Source organism: Synchiropus splendidus, chromosome 3 (genome assembly GCF_027744825.2).
Source record: "Synchiropus splendidus isolate RoL2022-P1 chromosome 3, RoL_Sspl_1.0, whole genome shotgun sequence".
Classification (NCBI taxonomy): Eukaryota; Metazoa; Chordata; class Actinopteri; order Syngnathiformes; family Callionymidae; genus Synchiropus; species Synchiropus splendidus.
Window position 1 is genome coordinate 11,408,134 of NC_071336.1, and position 17,565 is coordinate 11,425,698.

Sequence of the window (17,565 nt, forward strand, 5' to 3'; positions counted from 1 at the left end):
TCATTGCCCGCGGTGGTCAGTAGGAGACGAGACACTGCCAGGATGGGACTGTTGACGATATTGAGGAAAATGAAGCAGAAGGAGCGAGAGATAAGACTGTTGATGTTGTATCCTCCCATCTTGTTTTAGCTTAGGTGCTAACGTAGCCGGACGTGTTTTAGATCGGAATTCATAGTGCGAATGAATTACCTAGTTAAGTCTGCCTTCCAAACCAACTGGATGAATGTGATAATTAAATATGCATTTTCGTTTTATCAGAATTCACTGTGTCTGTGCTCTCTGTAGTCCGATGCTATTCCTTGACCTGATGTTGTCCAGAGGTTTGGATAATGCTGGCAAGACCACCATCCTAAAGAAGTTCAACGGTGAAGATGTCAGCACCATCTCGCCAACGCTGGGCTTCAACATCAAGACCCTGGAGCACAGAGGGTGAGCAGAGCCTGCTCACATGTGTTGGATACATCTCAAGTGAAGCATTGTTGTTCCATTATGTGGCAAAGCCTAGATTCACTGGGATTGAGCATGAGTGCTGTATGACGCATCACATCTCTTTAATCATTCAAGATTTCACAGTTGTTTAATTTGTCGCGTGTTCAGGTACAAGTTGAACATCTGGGATGTTGGCGGTCAGAAGTCTCTGCGCTCCTACTGGAAGAACTACTTTGAGAGCACGGAGGGTTTGGTGTGGGTGGTGGACAGCACTGACACGATGCGGCTGGAGGACTGCAGACTGGAGCTGAGCAAACTGCTGCAGGAGGAGGTACAGACACGCGTTGAGAATGTTGTCCAATGCTGGTCTTCCTTTCCCTCCTGCCCTGACGAAGCAAGAGTATTTGTTGAAATAAAAATCAGTAGTATTTTACCACACATAAAAAGCACAATAAATAGCCGCTATACTAATCTGTGTGATCATGCATCAGGGTGTAATTACCTAATTTAGCACTTTTTGCAAAACTGCAATATCTAGCTCACTGGCTGACCACTCAAAAAACGTGCGTTTTACTTATCTTCAGTTATTGCTGTGTCTCTGGGGTGATTATTCATCTTGCTGCCCGTCGCCACCTCAATTCAACAACTTTTGAAAACAGGGTCCAGAGTGGGAACTTTCGGCGGTGGTGCTGGATTCGTTGCCATGTAAGCGCTCCACCAATACCACTGGTCGTGTCACAGAGTCAACACGGCTTTGATCCTACTGTGGCTGTGCAGCATTCATCCTAATGTGTGGTGGTGAACTGATCGTCATTTTTTCCGCCAGTTTTCTTTTTAAGTCTCAACTGGCTGATAGCAATTTTTGCCAACAAAACATATTTGTACAATTAATTATACAAACCCATTATATAACAATATTACTTAACATAAAGCTAAATTAATAACAAATAAGGAATACAAAATGCGGTGTATAATATTGAATAAATATCTTTTATTCCCTTTTCAATGAACAGTGAACAGATGAAACCCACAATGTAAACTTCACTTGTTAAACACCAGAATGTTGCATTGTAACTCGACAGAACGTCTACATGTCCAGAGAATGAGTATCGAGGTCCAGGTGTGTTATTAGCAGCTCCAGGCTTCGACAAAAGAACACTGTTGCTCATCCAAAACAATGAAGTCCATTAGCACTGGTTTGGCCTGCAGTTCGTTAGTTTCTTGGTAACGCTCAAATTTGGTGTCGTGATTTGACCCAAAGTGACTCAACAAATTTAGGTGTTGGAGGTTTTTGGTGGTTTACTTTAGTGGGTGCACATGTTGCAAATCGGAGCCTGGCTGTCATTTTCCTTGATGGAGAAGTATCTCCGGCATCGTGGCTGGTTGTCTCATCCTGCAGCATCACAAGTAATGTGATTTTCTAATGTAACTGTTTTGTCCTTGCTACATCGCAATGTACAATTTAAAAGAGTAATAATAATAATGTGAATTTAAATGACATAATTTTTTTAAAAATGCAAAGATTTATTGTTTCATTGGCTGATCATGACAACATCATAAATGGCCGCATCGGCACCGATAAATCGGCCAACCAACCAATAAGTGCAGGACTCACCCTAATGCTCAAGGAACAAGCAATACTCCAGCTCTGTTAGGGTTCTTTATCAGCCATCCAATGTTTCTATGAAACACTGCTGTTTAAAGCTGTGACTAGTCAAAGCAATCCTACATCTCCCTATCTACTCGGGTTGCTGGTACCTCTCTGTACTCAACAGCAGAGTTCTATTTGATGGAATCTGCGGTGTACGTTCAAGCGCTGCTGTCTACTGTACAGTTACAGGCGGAGCTTGTCGCTGCATTGCTTAGGTCCCTGTAATAGCACAATGGTAAGTCAAAGTCACTCGATGTAAAATCCCCACTTCCTCCTCGTTCCAAATGAGCTGGGTTATATTACAGCATGTGAATTCTGCCTGAGGCGATAAGCGGCACGGCTGCCATGTAAACGCAGTTTCAAGTGTGAACTTTCTCGCCTCCAGTTGTTTTCAGTGTGCCATCATTGTGTAAACATAAACAGAGGTTTCCCAGTAGCATCTTCAACAGCAGTTAGTATGGCTCTGCAGTTAGTGTGGTCAGTTCTGTCCTGCTCTGCTTCTTATTATGAGAGAAAAAAAACATTTTAGAGTCTGGTGGACGATGGCGCTATTCTCAAAAGCAGACAAATCGACTGCTTGTGATCTTCTAATGCCGTGAGCTTTGTTTGAATTTTCATTATTCAAGTTATTTGGTAAATTGGACAGCTTTATAAATTAATCAAAATGAGACAAAGTAGCAAAATACTGCGATACAGACATATAGCTCCCGACCAAGGTCCCAAATTTTCCGTTCGTGAACCTTCTACCGCTACAGATGGAGAGCATGATCCAATGCTAGGGAGTCTGCCAGGTCAGCAGGGCTCGAGGACGATCATGAGTGCCCATTATGTAACAGCTCTTTTTTATGTGAACTACACACTTGTTGTGGATTTCAAAGCATAAAATTTACTTATTCACATGCAGGATGGGTTCATTCAGAAACTGAAGCACTGAACAAAAAGAACCTGCATAATCCACACAAAATGGAACCTGGGAAGATCCATAGTTCACCTGCAATGGCAGCTGCTGTCGAGTCTGTGATGGGATCTAAGTCTCTTCACTACTGCCTTTGCATTATTAATAATAGGTTCCACAATATGCAAGTCAACTCATCAATAGCAATATGTTTAACGGTCCAACATAATGTGCGACAAATATTTCTGTCACGGATGCACTATTGCTTACAAAGGTTAGCATGTAGCCCTGTTTTTAATCTGTTTTGAACAGTTGATTTTTTTTCAACTATGTCCTAGTGACTAGTGTTTGATGCATGGATAACCCTAATTGAAATTCATACTCCTTATTGCCTTGATTGTTGAAGTTGTTTCAATGGAAGCTTAAGATCTGAGTGTGCGTGGACAGTACAGCTGATGTTTGTTTGACCTCCTAGAGGCTGACAGGGGCGACACTGCTGGTCTTTGCAAATAAGCAGGATCTGCCAGGATCACTGAGCAAAGAGGAAATACAGAAGGTAACATCGCCATCACTGTCATCCAATTCTTCTTCAGCTTACACGTGTCTGCATCGATTTAGGCTCTAAATCTGGACGACATCAAGAGTCACCACTGGTGCATCATCAGTTGCAGTGCAGTCACGGGACACAACCTGCTGGAGGGAGTGGACTGGCTGCTGGACGACATTGCTGCCCGAATCTATACGGCCTTTTGACTACAGCTGTCCTGTGTGCAGGGCCAATTCAGACTGCATTTCTAATGAAAGCCATGCAAGGGCAGGATGAACATGTTCTCACATGAAAAAAAACAACAAAAAACATCCAATTCAATATGGTTGGAGAAAACTGGATCTCCAGAAGAAAGTTGACATTTAATCGGAGGAGGGCTGCCGGAGCATCTGTGTGATCCATCGGGGATACTGTATGTCCATGTTTACAACAACAGTGACCTGAGACTCTGCTTCACTTGATATTTATTCACATTGGACTTTAGTAAGATGGAATTTTAAAGTCACCCATCTTTGGATCTTCACCACAAAGCAGATCTGTCAAATTGAAAAACCAACACCTTCACATGCTCTGGTTACATGAACGGTAACAATAAATGCCCCGTCTGACAGTGCTTTTCATGAGTGTATGAATCGCGACAATACTTTTCCCAAATGTCCGTTAAAGCCCATCGTTGATCAGGTTGGGGTCCATGTGCACACTTGCGCCAATTGTGTCAGGGCTGGCTGGTCTAACTGCCACAATTGATAGTCACCCAGCACAGTATATTTGAGAAACTGAAATAGGCACTTTATCTTAAGCACAAACTACAGATCAGGTCATTTCAAAAACATTAAATCCAGCCCCCAAAAAGTCAAGTTTTTTTTTTCTCTTTAAACAAATGGTGAGACGAGTCCTCTAACACTTCTGGTCATTTCCCAGTACCGAGCAGGTCAGCTTAACCTACCAAACTTGAGTGTGCAAGTTGAAACCAAGTTAAATGAAGTACTGCATGGGATTGAAAAGGCAAACATGAAATTTTTAAGTTTTATTTGACATTGACTGTAAATCTTCTGCAGCAGAGCTGGAGTTCGGTTCTGAAATGGGGGCATCACCATGGCAACCCAGCCTACAAAACAAGATGCCAGACGTTAACTGGAGACCTCGCACCAGTAGTTATCAGTTAGGCGCTGCAGAGATCAGAGGGGTACCGATCAGTCATGAATCTTCAGACTGGGGCGGTAATAGAAAGTCATCATATCTGTGCACTGCCTTTCAGCACAAGAGTTGAGCACGCACCTCTGAAGACTTGCTCAGCTTCCACTTGACCCTTCAAGTCCACCTAGAAGCACCACACAAACGGATCACAACAGAATCTTTGGCAGGGGTTTCGCATCAGCTTTAGCCCTTTAGTCAAGTTCCATTCAGACAGTTGCAACCGCAACAATTTGTCCCCTTGTTGCCACGGCAACACCAGAGGGTTTGTCCTTTTCAGGTCTGGCATTGACACGTGGCGTTAGACATGTGCAGGTGTCATCACCAAGGACAGCAGAGCCCATCATAAAATGCCTCACACCTCACCTTTGCCAGGAGACTGCACCATCCATTATGAATATCGGCACCGGAAACAGACAAGTCCATGTTCTGATAAGAAACAGGCAAACAGAGGGGTTTACACAGCCAGTTGGAAAATGCTGAAATTTCATCATACAGCATCACTGTAGCACTAAAATCACTCGAGAGGTACATTTGAACAATACTCACCCAAAGAGACGCAGGTTCCTCAACAGTCTCCATCTGTGAAGCCAAGAACAGAAGCCATTAGCTTAGCATCCGGCTAACACGTGCCAACCACGTGACCGAGACCTCAAACAAGAAAAAAAAAGTTTTCAGGGCAGCGCTTCTCGTCAGAACAATAAAGTGCAATCACAGTCATTCAGCACAGGTCTGTGAAAAGTCTCATCACTGAGAAACGCTGCGACCGGAGTAAAGGATTTGCCAAGCAACCAGGACAACATTACCTCTGGAGGAAAGTTAACGCTCAAGGCAAGTGTCCTCGATTTGAAGTTGGTTATCAATGCTACTCTTCATCATGGCAACCAAACCTGCAAACCAAGACCACCGTTAGAGCAATAAACTTTCCACGTGACGCACAAGCTTTGCTTGGCGTGGATCAGAGGGGTACCGATCAGTCATGAATCTTCAGACTGGGGCGGTAATATAAAGTCATCATTTCTGTGCATTGTATTTTTGCATAAGAGTGAGCACGCACCTCTGAAGACTCGCTCAGCTTCTTGATTCCTCAAGTCCATCTGGAAGCACCAAACAAAACGGATCACAAAAGAATCCTTTGCCCTGGGTTTCGCATCAGATTTAGCCATTTAGTCAAGTTCCATTCAGACAGTTGCAACCGCAACATTCATCCCCTTGTTGCCACGGCAACGCCAGAGGGTTTGTCCTTTTCAGGTCTGGCATTGACACGTGGCGTTAGACATGTGCAGGTGTCATCACCAAGGACAGCAGAGCCCATCGTAAAATGCCCCACACCTCACCTTTGCCAGGAGACTGCACCGTCCACCGTGAATATCGGCACCTGAAACACACGCATGCATTAGGGCACAACCAAGCACGTGAAGCATTACCAACCAACAGGTCTGATGTCAGATCATATTCTCTCAACAGAAGTTCAGACGAACGAGATTCCAAGTTATCTCATCACCATCAGCGAGCAAAACTTAGTAGCTGTGAAGGTCAGACTCACCAGGAGTCGCTGGCTGCCATGTGCGTTCACCTGTCAAGGGATTAAGAAAAATGTAAGGAGAGTTTTTCATATCAATGAGCCACCACACGTGATGCAGCGTGGTTCCTCAGCAGTTCATGTCGTTTCACAGCGGTTCAAAGTGAGCTAAGTTCATCATCACTGGAACACCACTTCTCTGATCCAGGGCCAATGGACTTCGGAGAATGACTGTTAGCCGTTTAGTCAACTAACCCTCCCAACCCATGTCACTCTGCAACAGAGGAGGCTCTGCCTTCCTATATAGTATAATGCAGTTGAGAAACTTACCTGACAGAGCTCAGGAGATCGGTCAGTCGCTGGTCAAGCTTGACCTGTTAGACAAAGAACATTTGTTGAGGCCTATACCAGCACAAGTAAAGGAATATTACGCCTCCAAGGAGGGAGTCAGATTGAAGGTTGACATCACAATGATCAGGCATATGCTTGTCTTTAAAGGAGAACATCATTTGAACCCAGAGTGTCAGCATTTAGAAAAAATAAAATAATCTCCACCTACCATTTCTCAGACAGTGAGGTCTCAACTCTCCACACTTCATTGGTTCGTCTGTCAGAGCAACAGAAGCACGTCACTTTCATGTCCACTACAGTCGAACATAACTCAAGATACAGAAGTGGAACTTTGATTCTATTGGTTTCAAGGCAAGTGGGTCGTCCATTCATGCTCAACTGGAGCACAGTCCAACAGGGAGCAGTGCTAGTGAGCAATATTCGCCATTGCAAGCACAAACCTACAACATGCATCGCTCAAACCGCGTGACCCACAAGCACGCGCACTGCTACTCAGAATCTGGTAAAGAGGTTTCTTCAACGCTGATTCAGTAAGAGAGAGTTCAAAGATTCATCACTGTAGCAACAGCTCCTCCAACTTCCATTCAGAAAACGACAATACACGTACCTTCATCCAGGCCGAACCACTGCCAAACCAGCATCAGCCACCTACACAAACAACCACACTTTAGTACAGAGCCACACCCAAGCATGCTGCTACTGTGGGCAGGCTACTCAGGTGGTTATCATGTTCCACACCACTCATTTCAGGGAGAGAGTTCAACCAGAGCATCACTGTAGCACTAAAATCACTCGAGAGGTACATTTGAACAATACTCACCCAAAGAGACGCAGGTTCCTCAACAGTCTCCATCTGTGAAGCCAAGAACAGAAGGCATTAGCTTAGCATCCGGCTAACACGTGTCAACCACGTGACCGAGACCTCAAACAAGAAAAAAAAAAACGTTTTCAGGGCAGCGCTTCTCGTCAGAACAATAAAGTGCAATCACAGTCATTCAGCACAGGTCTGTGAAAAGTCTCATCACTGAGAAACGCTGCGACCTGAGTAAAGGACAAGCAAGGCACACGCTTTAAATGCAGCATTGGACAAAATATCGCATGAAGTTGGCAGGAGTCAAGGCCCAGAAGGCGTCCAGGCATCCGAGGATGATAATGTGAGCCGCACACGGAAGGATGGCGGCGGATTGTAGGGACAATGTGTAGAGGTGCGTGTGTGTGAGGCTGTGGATATATATACGGACGACTGGCGTCGCTTTTATCAGAAGGCGTGACGCAATTCCACCGAATAATGGCATCATGATATGATATGATATGATATGATATGATGTGATGTGATGTGATGTGATGTGATGTGATGTGATGTGATGGAAGAGCAACAAGTCAGCTGACGTACAAACGACAAACAAGAGAAGTGTGCAAAGTTAAAACATAGAGTGTAACACACTCACCTCAGTCATGGCAGAGAAGAAAGTGGACGTGGTAGAAGCGCTTCCTGGGTTATATGTCCCGAAACCGGAGCTCCACCCCCCGGTATCCGGAAGTGCGAACCTAGAGTAAAGTAGTTAGTCTTTGACAAACAAAATTCGATTCGATTTAAAACTATCTTTCTTATTTAAAAAAGGACATGGATTCTGATTTTTATATGATTTTCATTTAACATATAAATACCATTTCTAGTAAAAGTTATATCCAGTAGGTGGCAGCAAATAATCTATTAACGTCAGAATGATCTTTATTGAAGCCTCGTGTCCATTCAGCGATTTGAGTCGATGGTAAACGTAACAAAGTGGCAAAGATTAGTTGTTATTTCAACGAGACGATTTCAGAAGCCTCCTGGTACCGCGGTGTAACTACTCGTTATTCTCCGGTAACTGCGTGACGAATGACATAGATTACAACATGATACACGAAGGGGACACGTTGAAATAAAGAGCTCTTCCATTAAATACCGAAGATAACAGCTTTGCATATATTTCTACTTTTGTAGTCAGAATTCTTTTATGGTTGCATTGGTGGTTCAGTGGTAGAATTCTCGCCTGCCACGCGGGAGGCCCGGGTTCGATTCCCGGCCAATGCACAACTGTTTTCTTTTCGCCCGGACGTGCTGCAAATCTTAAGAATAAGACAAGGCTCAAAATGAAGAGGATATTCATTGAATACTTTTGCATCCTCCGGTAGGCATTGGTGGAGCTGAAAACACTGCTGCATGAAGCCTCATCAGCCCATGAAACTGACATGCGCTTCATGAAACGTGTCATCACTGGATGGCACTATGCTCTAAAAGCATTTCAATTACAGTGCCACCTGAAGTGAGGACTCAGTTTCATGAAGCCTCAACACGATCCCGCTGCATCCTTCCCTTACTTGTCAAAAACGCCTATCAAACGTGTGTGTGTGTTCAGAACAGTATGAGAAAACTGTACAACTTTTTAAAACAATTTAAATATATTTATTTCAGTGAAGGAAGGCAAAAAAAAAAACCCAAATGAAATAAATTGGATCATGGCGATTAAAAACCAACCACCATGGTAAACATCAGATTGACATTTCTACAAGAACTGATTTCAGGCCTTGTCATGTTTCCCTTCCAGTCTGTGAACCTTCATAAGAGATAACCTTTGACCTACGACAATGTTTAACCAAAATATATTTACATGTGTGTCTGAACAGAACAAATCTAAGTGGAAGCAGAACTGGCTGGCTGAATGTTCTGAGCTGCCTGATAACTGACTCCAGGCTCTTGGAGATAATTCTTAAACAACAGGCCATAAAAGTTACTGATCAACACATGTGATGTCATCCCTCCACCTCCCTCCTCCTCCTCCTGGCATCAAGCTCCCTACAGTCACACATCAACTTTTGCATAGTTTCATCGTGTAAGTTCAAGCAGCGATGCGGTCATGAATAGACAAAAATGAAGTCTCACAAGTGGAATAAAGCGCACCACCAATGAGTCATTGCTTTAAACAGAGAAGCCAACTGTGATATTCCAAAAGCAGATTAAAAGACACTAAAGGTTACTTATCATAACTCCAGAGGTTCAACCATTGACCATGTATTTGACAATGAAATGAAACAGTTCATTCCCACCATGTTATCGTTCATTGAAAATGCAATTGATTTTGTCGGTGTGTTTGTCGTCTGTAGTCACATGACACCGGACACATTATAGTGAAGCAGCAGCAGCAGAACTCGGTCCTCTCAAACGTCACAGTAAGCTGAGCTGGCTCACAGCAGAAATCACACGTCCCCCTGCTTCATACATGGAACCTGTCCCAACAGTTCTCTACTGAAAGTCAGCCAGCGCCTGTTGATGATGGCTCTGCTTGGAGGATGGCGACGGCGAGGATGACGATGATGTCACAGGGGTGAGGGTGACACTGTACAGGTTTGTGATGAAGCTCTCCCAGCCACGGCGGAGGGCACGGTCCAAAGCCTGGAGAGGCAGAACAACGGTGGGTCACGACAACTTCAGCAGACAACAATCAATGACCAGACCGTAAAAGTAAAAAAACGCTGACCACAGAGTACTTTCTCGTTTTTTTAGTGTAATCTACTCAGACTCCTGACATACTATTGACACTTCTCAGTCTATAATCTGCCCGATAAGAAGCGTGTGGTCTCTGTTCTGTCCTTGGTTGCATCGCTATTCTCTTGGTCACCCATCATTGCATCACAAAGACATTCTTGTTTTTGTTTCTTTGACTTGATCTTTGAATGTCAGCAGCAATCTGGTGTGACTCGTGAGTTATCGAGTCCCAGACTGAGTTGCCATACTTTCTCTCTGTGCAGGTGTGTGTTAATCTCAGGAGGCTGAGGGTGGAGCGGATTGGTCAACAGTTCAGGAATGTTTATGGTGTGAGTACAGGAGGCGGGTGGATCTGGGCGCCTGATAGCTCAGGAATGTCCCATCTCACTCCCTCAATTCAGTTCACTTGACGTGAAGGAAAAACCCAGTCAGGTGTTGGTAATGTGGCTGAACTTTGACCCCTATGGAGAGGCTGTTAATAATGCCACGGTTACCAAGGCGACCTGCAGTTTGGACTTTGTTATGCAACGTTTGACTTGGCAGCAAAACTAATGACCACAACATGGAGGCGAGTCCAAACCAATGGCAACAAATATTTCGGAAATGTGTGAGAGACAGAAAAAAGGTTGTGTCGGGTGAAGATAATAAATTGATTGACAGTAATCCACCTTTACTCACCACCATGGCCTGTTTGAGCCCTCTGCCCTCAGGACTCACTCTCCTCAGTGCATCTCACCAACAAACTTCAAAACACCAACTTCCAGTTTGTTTCAGAAAGCCTGGTGTCCACACATCAAACTTGTCATCTCACCTTTCGGTAATTCTTTGCCGAGATTTTCTTCACTGCCTTCACTCCGTCCTCCTGCTCCTTCTTCATTCTCCTCTCCTCCTCTGTCTGCTCATCCTCTCTCGTGTTCTTGTCTCTTATTAGCACCTGGTCGTCAGCGTCCTCCCTGATCTGGAAGTGGACGACCACATGTGTGTCCCTCTTGTCCTCTGCGACCTTGACATCCTGCTTCGCTTCACTCTCCAGACTGGGCTTCTTGTCTTTGGGTTCCAGCTCATCCTCCCTCTCCTCCTCTCGCTGCTTCCTCCTGGAGCTTCTCCTCCACCTGCTGCTGAGGCGGCTGGGCTTCCTGCGCAGAAGAGTCTCACAGTCGTCCTCCATCATGGAGTCGAAAGCCTCCACGTCCACTTCTCGAACAGGAACATGCACCTGAGCTGGCGTCTCAGTGGCCTGTCCTCCCTCCATCCTACTCGTCACTTCTCCTTCTCCAGCAGGCTCATCAAGGCGACCGTAGAGCCCACTGGATTTGTCCAGAAACTTCGGAGCGCGAATGGAACTGCGAGTGGAACTTCTCCTTGAGCTCTTTCCAATCGTCATCTTGAGACTGTTTTACTCAGCTCTTTCCTCGTCACCTGTCGGCAGGAAATGCACCAGCGGATCAGATTTAACGTGGTTATATAAGCCACACACACACACACGCACGCACCCTAACACACATTCTTGCAGGAAAAAGTTCAGGGACAGACGATAAGAAATCAGATAAAATCACAAAAACCAGCGTGACAGCACAGACATGTCAGAGTGACATGCATTTCTGGGTTCATCTGCTGACGCCAAGACTTCAACAAGTGATTCATGTCCGGTTACTGTGCGATGAACAGTGACATTGCATGAAATAAGGGATGATTTGGTTTGTTCAGGGTTCGGCTCCTCCAGAGCAGGTTTATTAAAGAACATCAGTCACATGGTCTCCACTTGTGCCGCTCATAATCTTAATCTTGTCTGACATTCCAAAGATGTCCCCATTCTAGTGTCAAGACCGTGTGGAGACCAGAATATGGAGGCCAGAGAAGGCGAGACCAAGACCAAACTGAATACAGAAGTCTATTAGTCACCCAGACACACACGTTTATTTATAACTGCATAAGAAACGGAAGTCATTTTTTCAAAATAAATCAAGAACTAAAATGCTGTCATTGGAACGATCTTGTAGCACGGCCTTGCTCTTGATCTCCACACAGTCTTGACTGCAACACGAGCCCATTCACTTCTATTACTCCCGGTCATGTGACCTCCTCCAGGACAACCTGGAAAAGGTAACTGTAAACACACTATAACCGACTTTCATGTGTCTACTATGCAACGTTCCGGGCGCAAGTCTCACTGGGACTGACAGAAATCAGATACCAAAACACAAGTATTTGCTTCAGCAAAAGGGATGCTTTCCTAATTCTGGGTAAAGGGGCTACAGACTAGAGCTGTATCTGAGCACGTCCCTGAGAAAAAAAAGAAATCCACCAAATCAAGCAGCACAGTTAAGCATGATACGCAACGTGACGTCCTCCGACGATTGTGTGTTTGGCCTTATCAAGGTTGTGATGATAACAACAGAACACAGACTTTGATTTGGACTCTGCCAGTCCATCAACACTGATGATGTCATCACCTGGACCAGCTGCGAGAAACATCTGATGAGACGTACCTCAGTTGGTGTTTCATTATTTAACATCACCAATAGCTTCTTCAGTCATTTGAACTGCATCCATTACGGCTGATATCTGATCCTTCGCGACACTCTTCACTTGGTTGCTTGTGACAGCTCGACTCTTGGCACAACGATGGCAACTTTATTTTTAATCTGTACACCACTCGTCTTTCATGAGCTGAATTTGTGAGTTTGTATGAGAGAAAAGAGTTCACCTGGTCAAACCATCAGGAGACAATTACGCCCGGAATGAATCTAAAATGGTGTTGTGAGGTTGAAGAGCAAACAGGAGCACGACAGGACATTTAAAGAAAATTGATGAATTCATTTAGAGTATAAGCCACTACTCTATGGACACGCACTTCCTTTCATAATGTTCAAAAGCACGCTGACTGACTTGGAAGAAAAAGGCTGTTAAGAAAAAATATTTTTTAGAAGCTGACAGACACAAGCGAAGAGGTAAATAAATCAGGTGCCTACCACAGTTTCTGCCGTCCTCCTGAGAGTGTGTGAGCAAATGACTCAGAGTGAAGAGGAGGCGACTTTTAACGTCACACAGATGCTGCCTGAACCTGCAGCACTGTCGTCACACACACACACAGTTAACTTCCTCACTGTAGTAATTATTAACTTTTGACAAGCACTTTTACCTTTTACACGGTGGATAAAGAGGTTTGCAGCAAAAAGATTAGCAAGTCTATAAGTGCAGATGTTTGTTAGGGCAGAATGTGTTCAAACATGCACATTGAAAAAAGTACACATTTAGTCGAGGGTTGAAACATCAGACGTCAATAAAACTGTCTGTTACTGTCATGTGCTGTCTGGGCTTCAAGTGTGAGTGTGAATCATTGTGTCTGACTCAAAGGCCTCACGGACCCGCGGGAGGGCAGACAATGCGTCTCTTTTTAGGTCCATACATGGCTTTTAAGTGGGAGCTGAAGTTCACGTGTGTTGCTGTGTTGTAGGCCGATCAAGAGTTATGAGACTATGTAAGTAGTATGGTTGACCTTCTGCAGTGTGTATTTAGATCAGACATCTTGTTTCTAAACCCATGTCCTTAGGTCTTAAAGAAACGTGTGTCTGTATGGCAGTGTGAGTTAAATTTCTAAGCTAAGCCGACATGTGTCTGATGGTGTGTCAAATGGTGTGTGGATGGCGCACGATTTGACTCACTCTCCCTCCAGGGTGCAGCGGCCCCACCCTGCCAGGTAGTCAGTCACCAAAGATGGCTCACATCGCCATGGCAACCATCAAGCAGAGACAAGTATGAAAAAGTCTCTCGACAACAGGGCAACAGGTGAGTAAAAACAGTCATCAGAAAATCAAACAAAAACAAGTTTAACATCCAGCTGATTTATTTCACACTTCAGAACGTTGGACAGAACCTGTGTGACAAATTGAACAGCAGAAACGACATCTTCACTCAGACATGACATGAGGAGACAGCTGACACATCGACATGACATTCCAAGTTTCAGCAGCACTTAAACCACGTTTGACTCCGGATTAACTGAACCACAGAGTGGCAGCGACTAAAGAGAAGCAAGTTAAGCGTTGTGTCTGTAGGTTAAGCTTTTTTTCAATGATGGCACTTCTCTTGAATTCTTACGACTGCAGACTTTCACGGAAGAATGTCCATGGCAATGTCACTTAATTGATGAGTATTAGCTAAAAGTTTCAGGTAACTGACAGATGGAGCTCATCTTCCCATGGGTGAATTTCTACATGAATAAATAAATAAAAAACAACACCTACTTTTAGGTATTTACAGTTAGGAGTTGCATCAGTGTAAGCAATAGTAAGCCACTATTTCGAGAGGTGTCCTACCATTCATACTTTCCTAACTTGCAGAAGGTTCATTAAAAGTGTTACCATCTCAACACAGTATTATCTTTGTACGCCTAACTTGAAGATAAAACAGTCACATGCATCAGTGTAGGTCACTTGAAGTTTTGAGAAGGAGCTAACATGCTAGCACTGATATTGTAACAGTAGTCGTTGTTGTTGCAGATTGATGCCCCCATCAGGACAACACTTGCGCTGCTGAGAAAAGTTGCTGATCGTTTCTCTTTAATATGAGGAAGTACAAGTCAACACACTTGCCCTTGTTTACAGTACACACTCATCATTTCACCAAACACTTGACAGACGGAATTTAAATACCCTGTACATATGTTACAATATTTACATGAGAGTTTGTTTTGCATTAAGTGATACACAGCATAGATGTGTGTTCAGGCGTGTATGTTTCTCAGACCTCCACAGCAGGGTCTGATCCCAGTCCCTGGGCCTGCATGGCGTCCTCTCGCTTCATCTTTGGCTTCTCTGTTCGAGTGTGCCAGACCAACACCTGTATACACAACCACAACACATTAAAAAGGGCAAAGTGCAGCCATTTGTAAAATGCTCACACAGTTGTCACTCAATCATACACGCACCTGGGTACACAGAGCTGCACGGGGCTCTAATTCATCCATGGTCACCAGTCCCTGCAGGAAGCTGCTTTCCAGGAACCCCATGGGTGCATCACCATCAAAGCAGGCGTCAGGATTGGACAGGACCAGTTTGAGTGACACTGCGAACCCTGCCATGTCCATGGGGAAAGGGCGAGTGGGACGCCAGCCAGTGTGAAAGCGCACCACCTTGTGAGTGAGCAAAATCAAAACATCAATGAGCGTGGTGTCAATGTCAATGAAGCTGCAGAGAAACAACTCCCACCTTTCCTCCCTCGACCACGGGCCGTTCGAACTTCATACCCCCGACCAGCCCCACTGGCCACACAGACACTCGCTGCGTGTTCCTCATCTGGAGGGAGGCCTCAATTACAACATGTCATTTACAACAAGAACTGACAGCCAAATGAACCCACCTCTTCAAACAATTGCACGCTGTAAGTGTTATCATCATCAGCGAAATAGACCACACCCTGCTGAGTGTCCCCACCCTGCTGCGCTCGCCGGTCTTCCCTGAGCCAGCGCAGACCCTCGTTCCTTTGCTCGACTCCTCGAGGCTTGAGCCAGCTGGGATCGCCCTGCATGACGGATCAACTTGTTTAACTGGGTGAAAATGATCCCAGGTGACAATGAGTGACTCTGCCCACCTCCTGCAGTTTGCGGTCCCTGGCAGTGGGCATGTGAAGGTGAGTGTAGGTCAGTGTGCTTTTTTCCAGGAAGTCAGTGACCAGCGGCGTTTTGTGTGGCGAGTCTTCAACAACGATCCAGTGCAAGTGGGGAACATGGAGGAGGGTTTGAGAAAGGCGGGTCAGCTCCGCCTTCTGCACCAGTCTGGAGGGAGAGCAGCAGTGAGAACGACACTATGAAGGACATGTTTTTTACATGAACGTTACCTGGCGTATGTGGGAGTGATGACAAAGATGGTTGGCTTCACAGCCTGTTTCTGAGGTTGTTTGGTTGTCTCCGACTTTCTCAGCTTCTCCTGTAGGCGGTGCAGCTCCCCACGCAGGCGAGAAATTGTGCGGTCCTTCGGTAGATCATGCTCGTGACAGTCGCAGCGTTGACCTGCGGTTTGAAAAGCAGGAAAAAAATATGGAAAAAAATTAAAAGTTTGTATTTCTAATTTAGAAATAGAATAGCTCTTAGTTACAAACTTATTGCAGGACTGCTCCACAATGAAGGTCAGACCATTTGTTAACGGTTTCTATCCACGCAACTAAGGATGACTACTGGTATTGAATAACACATCACCTCTGGGAGGTCAGTACATTGTGACAGTGGCGCATGCAGCATTCTAAACGTCTTACCAAGTTGCATCAGTGCATAGACCAGACCCATGAGGGACACCATGAAGTAGAGCACAAAGGCAGTCTTTAGTTTCAGCTTCATCCTGGTTACCATCCCAAGCTTGTTTCCAAGGAAGTACAGAAAAACAAATCAATCTTAAACGTTTTTAAGCAGTCATCTGCATTGTAAGTACCCACGTGTCCCTGGCTGATGGACCGTTTGTGATGTGAGAGAGTAACTAAGGTTATCTTAAGGGATTTAAGGCTTCTCTGTAAAAAACATGACTCATGTTTCAATGTGCAAAAATGAGCAATAATTTTATTGAAAGATTACAGGTACATTATTTGCTTGAAATTATGACTATGGCCAAAAATCACATGTAATATGTGGCTGTAATTGTAGCTTTACGACACGGTAGCATTAAAACCAGTGAAAACAATGTTAGCTTAGCTGCTTTAGCTGCATAAAAGTCACTTGCACAGAAAAAAAAAAACTTACAGGAGGAAGACACCAAAGCGACAGTTAATAGCAATGGCGACGATTAGCTCATCTTAGATTTTGCTTAAAAAATATAACGCTGAATGGACGCTGCCATTTTCCCTTATTTCACTGCAACAGCGATGCACCAACAACTTCCGGCCTGCGCCAGTTTTAAAACGAACGTAAAGAAACACGACTGACTCTGAAAGTTCCGCATTGGACTGAACGAAAAGCTGTTATTGTTTACCTGTTTGGCATGAGATTGTCGTATGGTGTCGCGTTTAGGCTCAGTACGCATGTTGGGAACTCGGTAACGAAGTGAACTTGGATCTCGACCATTTCAAACCTCTTCTATTTACATGGGTTTCTGCAGCGTTTGCTTCTGTGCGGTGGTCACCATTTTGTCTTTTAAGTGCTTTCGCCACCTTTCATGAACGAGTGAAGGGCACCTGCCAAAAGTCACCAGAAAACACATCCAGCTCAGGTTTTAAAATCAGATTTAATGAAAATGAGAGTAAACAGATCCTGACTGCTTTTGATCAGGTGACAGCATTCGTGTTGATCGGATCAAACATGCTTTTATGGAAACATTTCAAAATTTGTCTCTAACCATCAGAATAATGCTTTAAGTGCAAACATGAAACATCCATTTACAACACCATAATTATAAGGTAAGAAAAACCAGAATTAATTGCGTACGTAAAATGATCACTTTCGTGCCGGCATGATTTAAAA

At 44.5% G+C, this 17,565-nt stretch overlaps 3 protein-coding genes, 1 long non-coding RNA gene and 8 other non-coding genes across 13 annotated transcripts; 2 read left to right on the plus strand and 10 right to left on the minus strand.

The window, feature by feature from the left end:
• Nucleotides 1-30: 30 nt before the first annotated feature.
• On the plus strand, nucleotides 31-4,345 carry arl2 (ADP-ribosylation factor-like 2). The gene is made up of 5 exons (XM_053858490.1): nucleotides 31-107; nucleotides 319-429; nucleotides 598-760; nucleotides 3,451-3,531; nucleotides 3,594-4,345. The coding sequence occupies exons 1-5, from the start codon at nucleotides 43-45 to the stop codon at nucleotides 3,726-3,728; spliced, it is 555 nt and encodes a 184-aa protein (XP_053714465.1). The 5' UTR covers nucleotides 31-42; the 3' UTR covers nucleotides 3,729-4,345.
• A 191-nt stretch (nucleotides 4,346-4,536) lies between these two features.
• LOC128755277 (uncharacterized) lies at nucleotides 4,537-8,062 on the minus strand. 2 transcript variants are annotated; one of them, XR_008414104.1, is made up of 13 exons: nucleotides 8,038-8,062; nucleotides 7,410-7,442; nucleotides 7,197-7,237; nucleotides 6,798-6,845; nucleotides 6,569-6,612; nucleotides 6,263-6,292; nucleotides 6,054-6,094; nucleotides 5,774-5,813; nucleotides 5,523-5,606; nucleotides 5,266-5,298; nucleotides 5,083-5,145; nucleotides 4,801-4,843; nucleotides 4,537-4,630 (listed from the first exon to the last, which is right to left on the minus strand). It is a non-coding gene; the product is annotated as an uncharacterized LOC128755277 (long non-coding RNA). The 2 variants fall into 2 exon arrangements; XR_008414105.1 differs by lacking the exon at nucleotides 8,038-8,062 and adding an exon at nucleotides 7,631-7,865.
• On the minus strand, nucleotides 4,695-4,765 carry LOC128756602 (small nucleolar RNA SNORD31). The gene has a single exon (XR_008414281.1). It is a non-coding gene; the product is annotated as a small nucleolar RNA SNORD31 (small nucleolar RNA).
• Nucleotides 4,921-5,046, minus strand: LOC128756605 (small nucleolar RNA SNORD22). The gene has a single exon (XR_008414283.1). It is a non-coding gene; the product is annotated as a small nucleolar RNA SNORD22 (small nucleolar RNA).
• LOC128756603 (small nucleolar RNA SNORD31) lies at nucleotides 5,669-5,740 on the minus strand. The gene has a single exon (XR_008414282.1). It is a non-coding gene; the product is annotated as a small nucleolar RNA SNORD31 (small nucleolar RNA).
• LOC128756606 (small nucleolar RNA SNORD22) lies at nucleotides 5,893-6,017 on the minus strand. The gene has a single exon (XR_008414284.1). It is a non-coding gene; the product is annotated as a small nucleolar RNA SNORD22 (small nucleolar RNA).
• On the minus strand, nucleotides 6,157-6,224 carry LOC128756601 (small nucleolar RNA SNORD30). The gene has a single exon (XR_008414280.1). It is a non-coding gene; the product is annotated as a small nucleolar RNA SNORD30 (small nucleolar RNA).
• LOC128756599 (small nucleolar RNA SNORD29) lies at nucleotides 6,364-6,427 on the minus strand. Its single transcript, XR_008414278.1, has one exon. It is a non-coding gene; the product is annotated as a small nucleolar RNA SNORD29 (small nucleolar RNA).
• On the minus strand, nucleotides 7,077-7,151 carry LOC128756600 (small nucleolar RNA SNORD26). The gene has a single exon (XR_008414279.1). It is a non-coding gene; the product is annotated as a small nucleolar RNA SNORD26 (small nucleolar RNA).
• A 533-nt stretch (nucleotides 8,063-8,595) lies between the features above and the next one.
• Nucleotides 8,596-8,666, plus strand: trnag-gcc (transfer RNA glycine (anticodon GCC)). The gene has a single exon. It is a non-coding gene; the product is annotated as a tRNA-Gly (tRNA).
• A 409-nt stretch (nucleotides 8,667-9,075) lies between these two features.
• sb:cb1058 (uncharacterized protein LOC394209 homolog) lies at nucleotides 9,076-13,170 on the minus strand. Its single transcript, XM_053860271.1, has 3 exons — nucleotides 13,091-13,170; nucleotides 10,930-11,537; nucleotides 9,076-10,025 (listed from the first exon to the last, which is right to left on the minus strand). Exons 2-3 carry the CDS (start codon nucleotides 11,500-11,502, stop codon nucleotides 9,876-9,878), a joined length of 723 nt encoding a protein of 240 aa, XP_053716246.1. The 5' UTR covers nucleotides 11,503-11,537; nucleotides 13,091-13,170; the 3' UTR covers nucleotides 9,076-9,875.
• Nucleotides 13,171-13,964: 794 nt separating this feature from the next.
• Nucleotides 13,965-16,989, minus strand: b3gat3 (beta-1,3-glucuronyltransferase 3 (glucuronosyltransferase I)). Its single transcript, XM_053859653.1, has 8 exons — nucleotides 16,849-16,989; nucleotides 16,371-16,470; nucleotides 15,957-16,128; nucleotides 15,711-15,894; nucleotides 15,480-15,641; nucleotides 15,329-15,415; nucleotides 15,049-15,252; nucleotides 13,965-14,960 (listed from the first exon to the last, which is right to left on the minus strand). The coding sequence occupies exons 2-8, from the start codon at nucleotides 16,462-16,464 to the stop codon at nucleotides 14,862-14,864; spliced, it is 1,002 nt and encodes a 333-aa protein (XP_053715628.1). The 5' UTR covers nucleotides 16,465-16,470; nucleotides 16,849-16,989; the 3' UTR covers nucleotides 13,965-14,861.
• Between the last annotated feature and the right edge of the window lie 576 nt (nucleotides 16,990-17,565).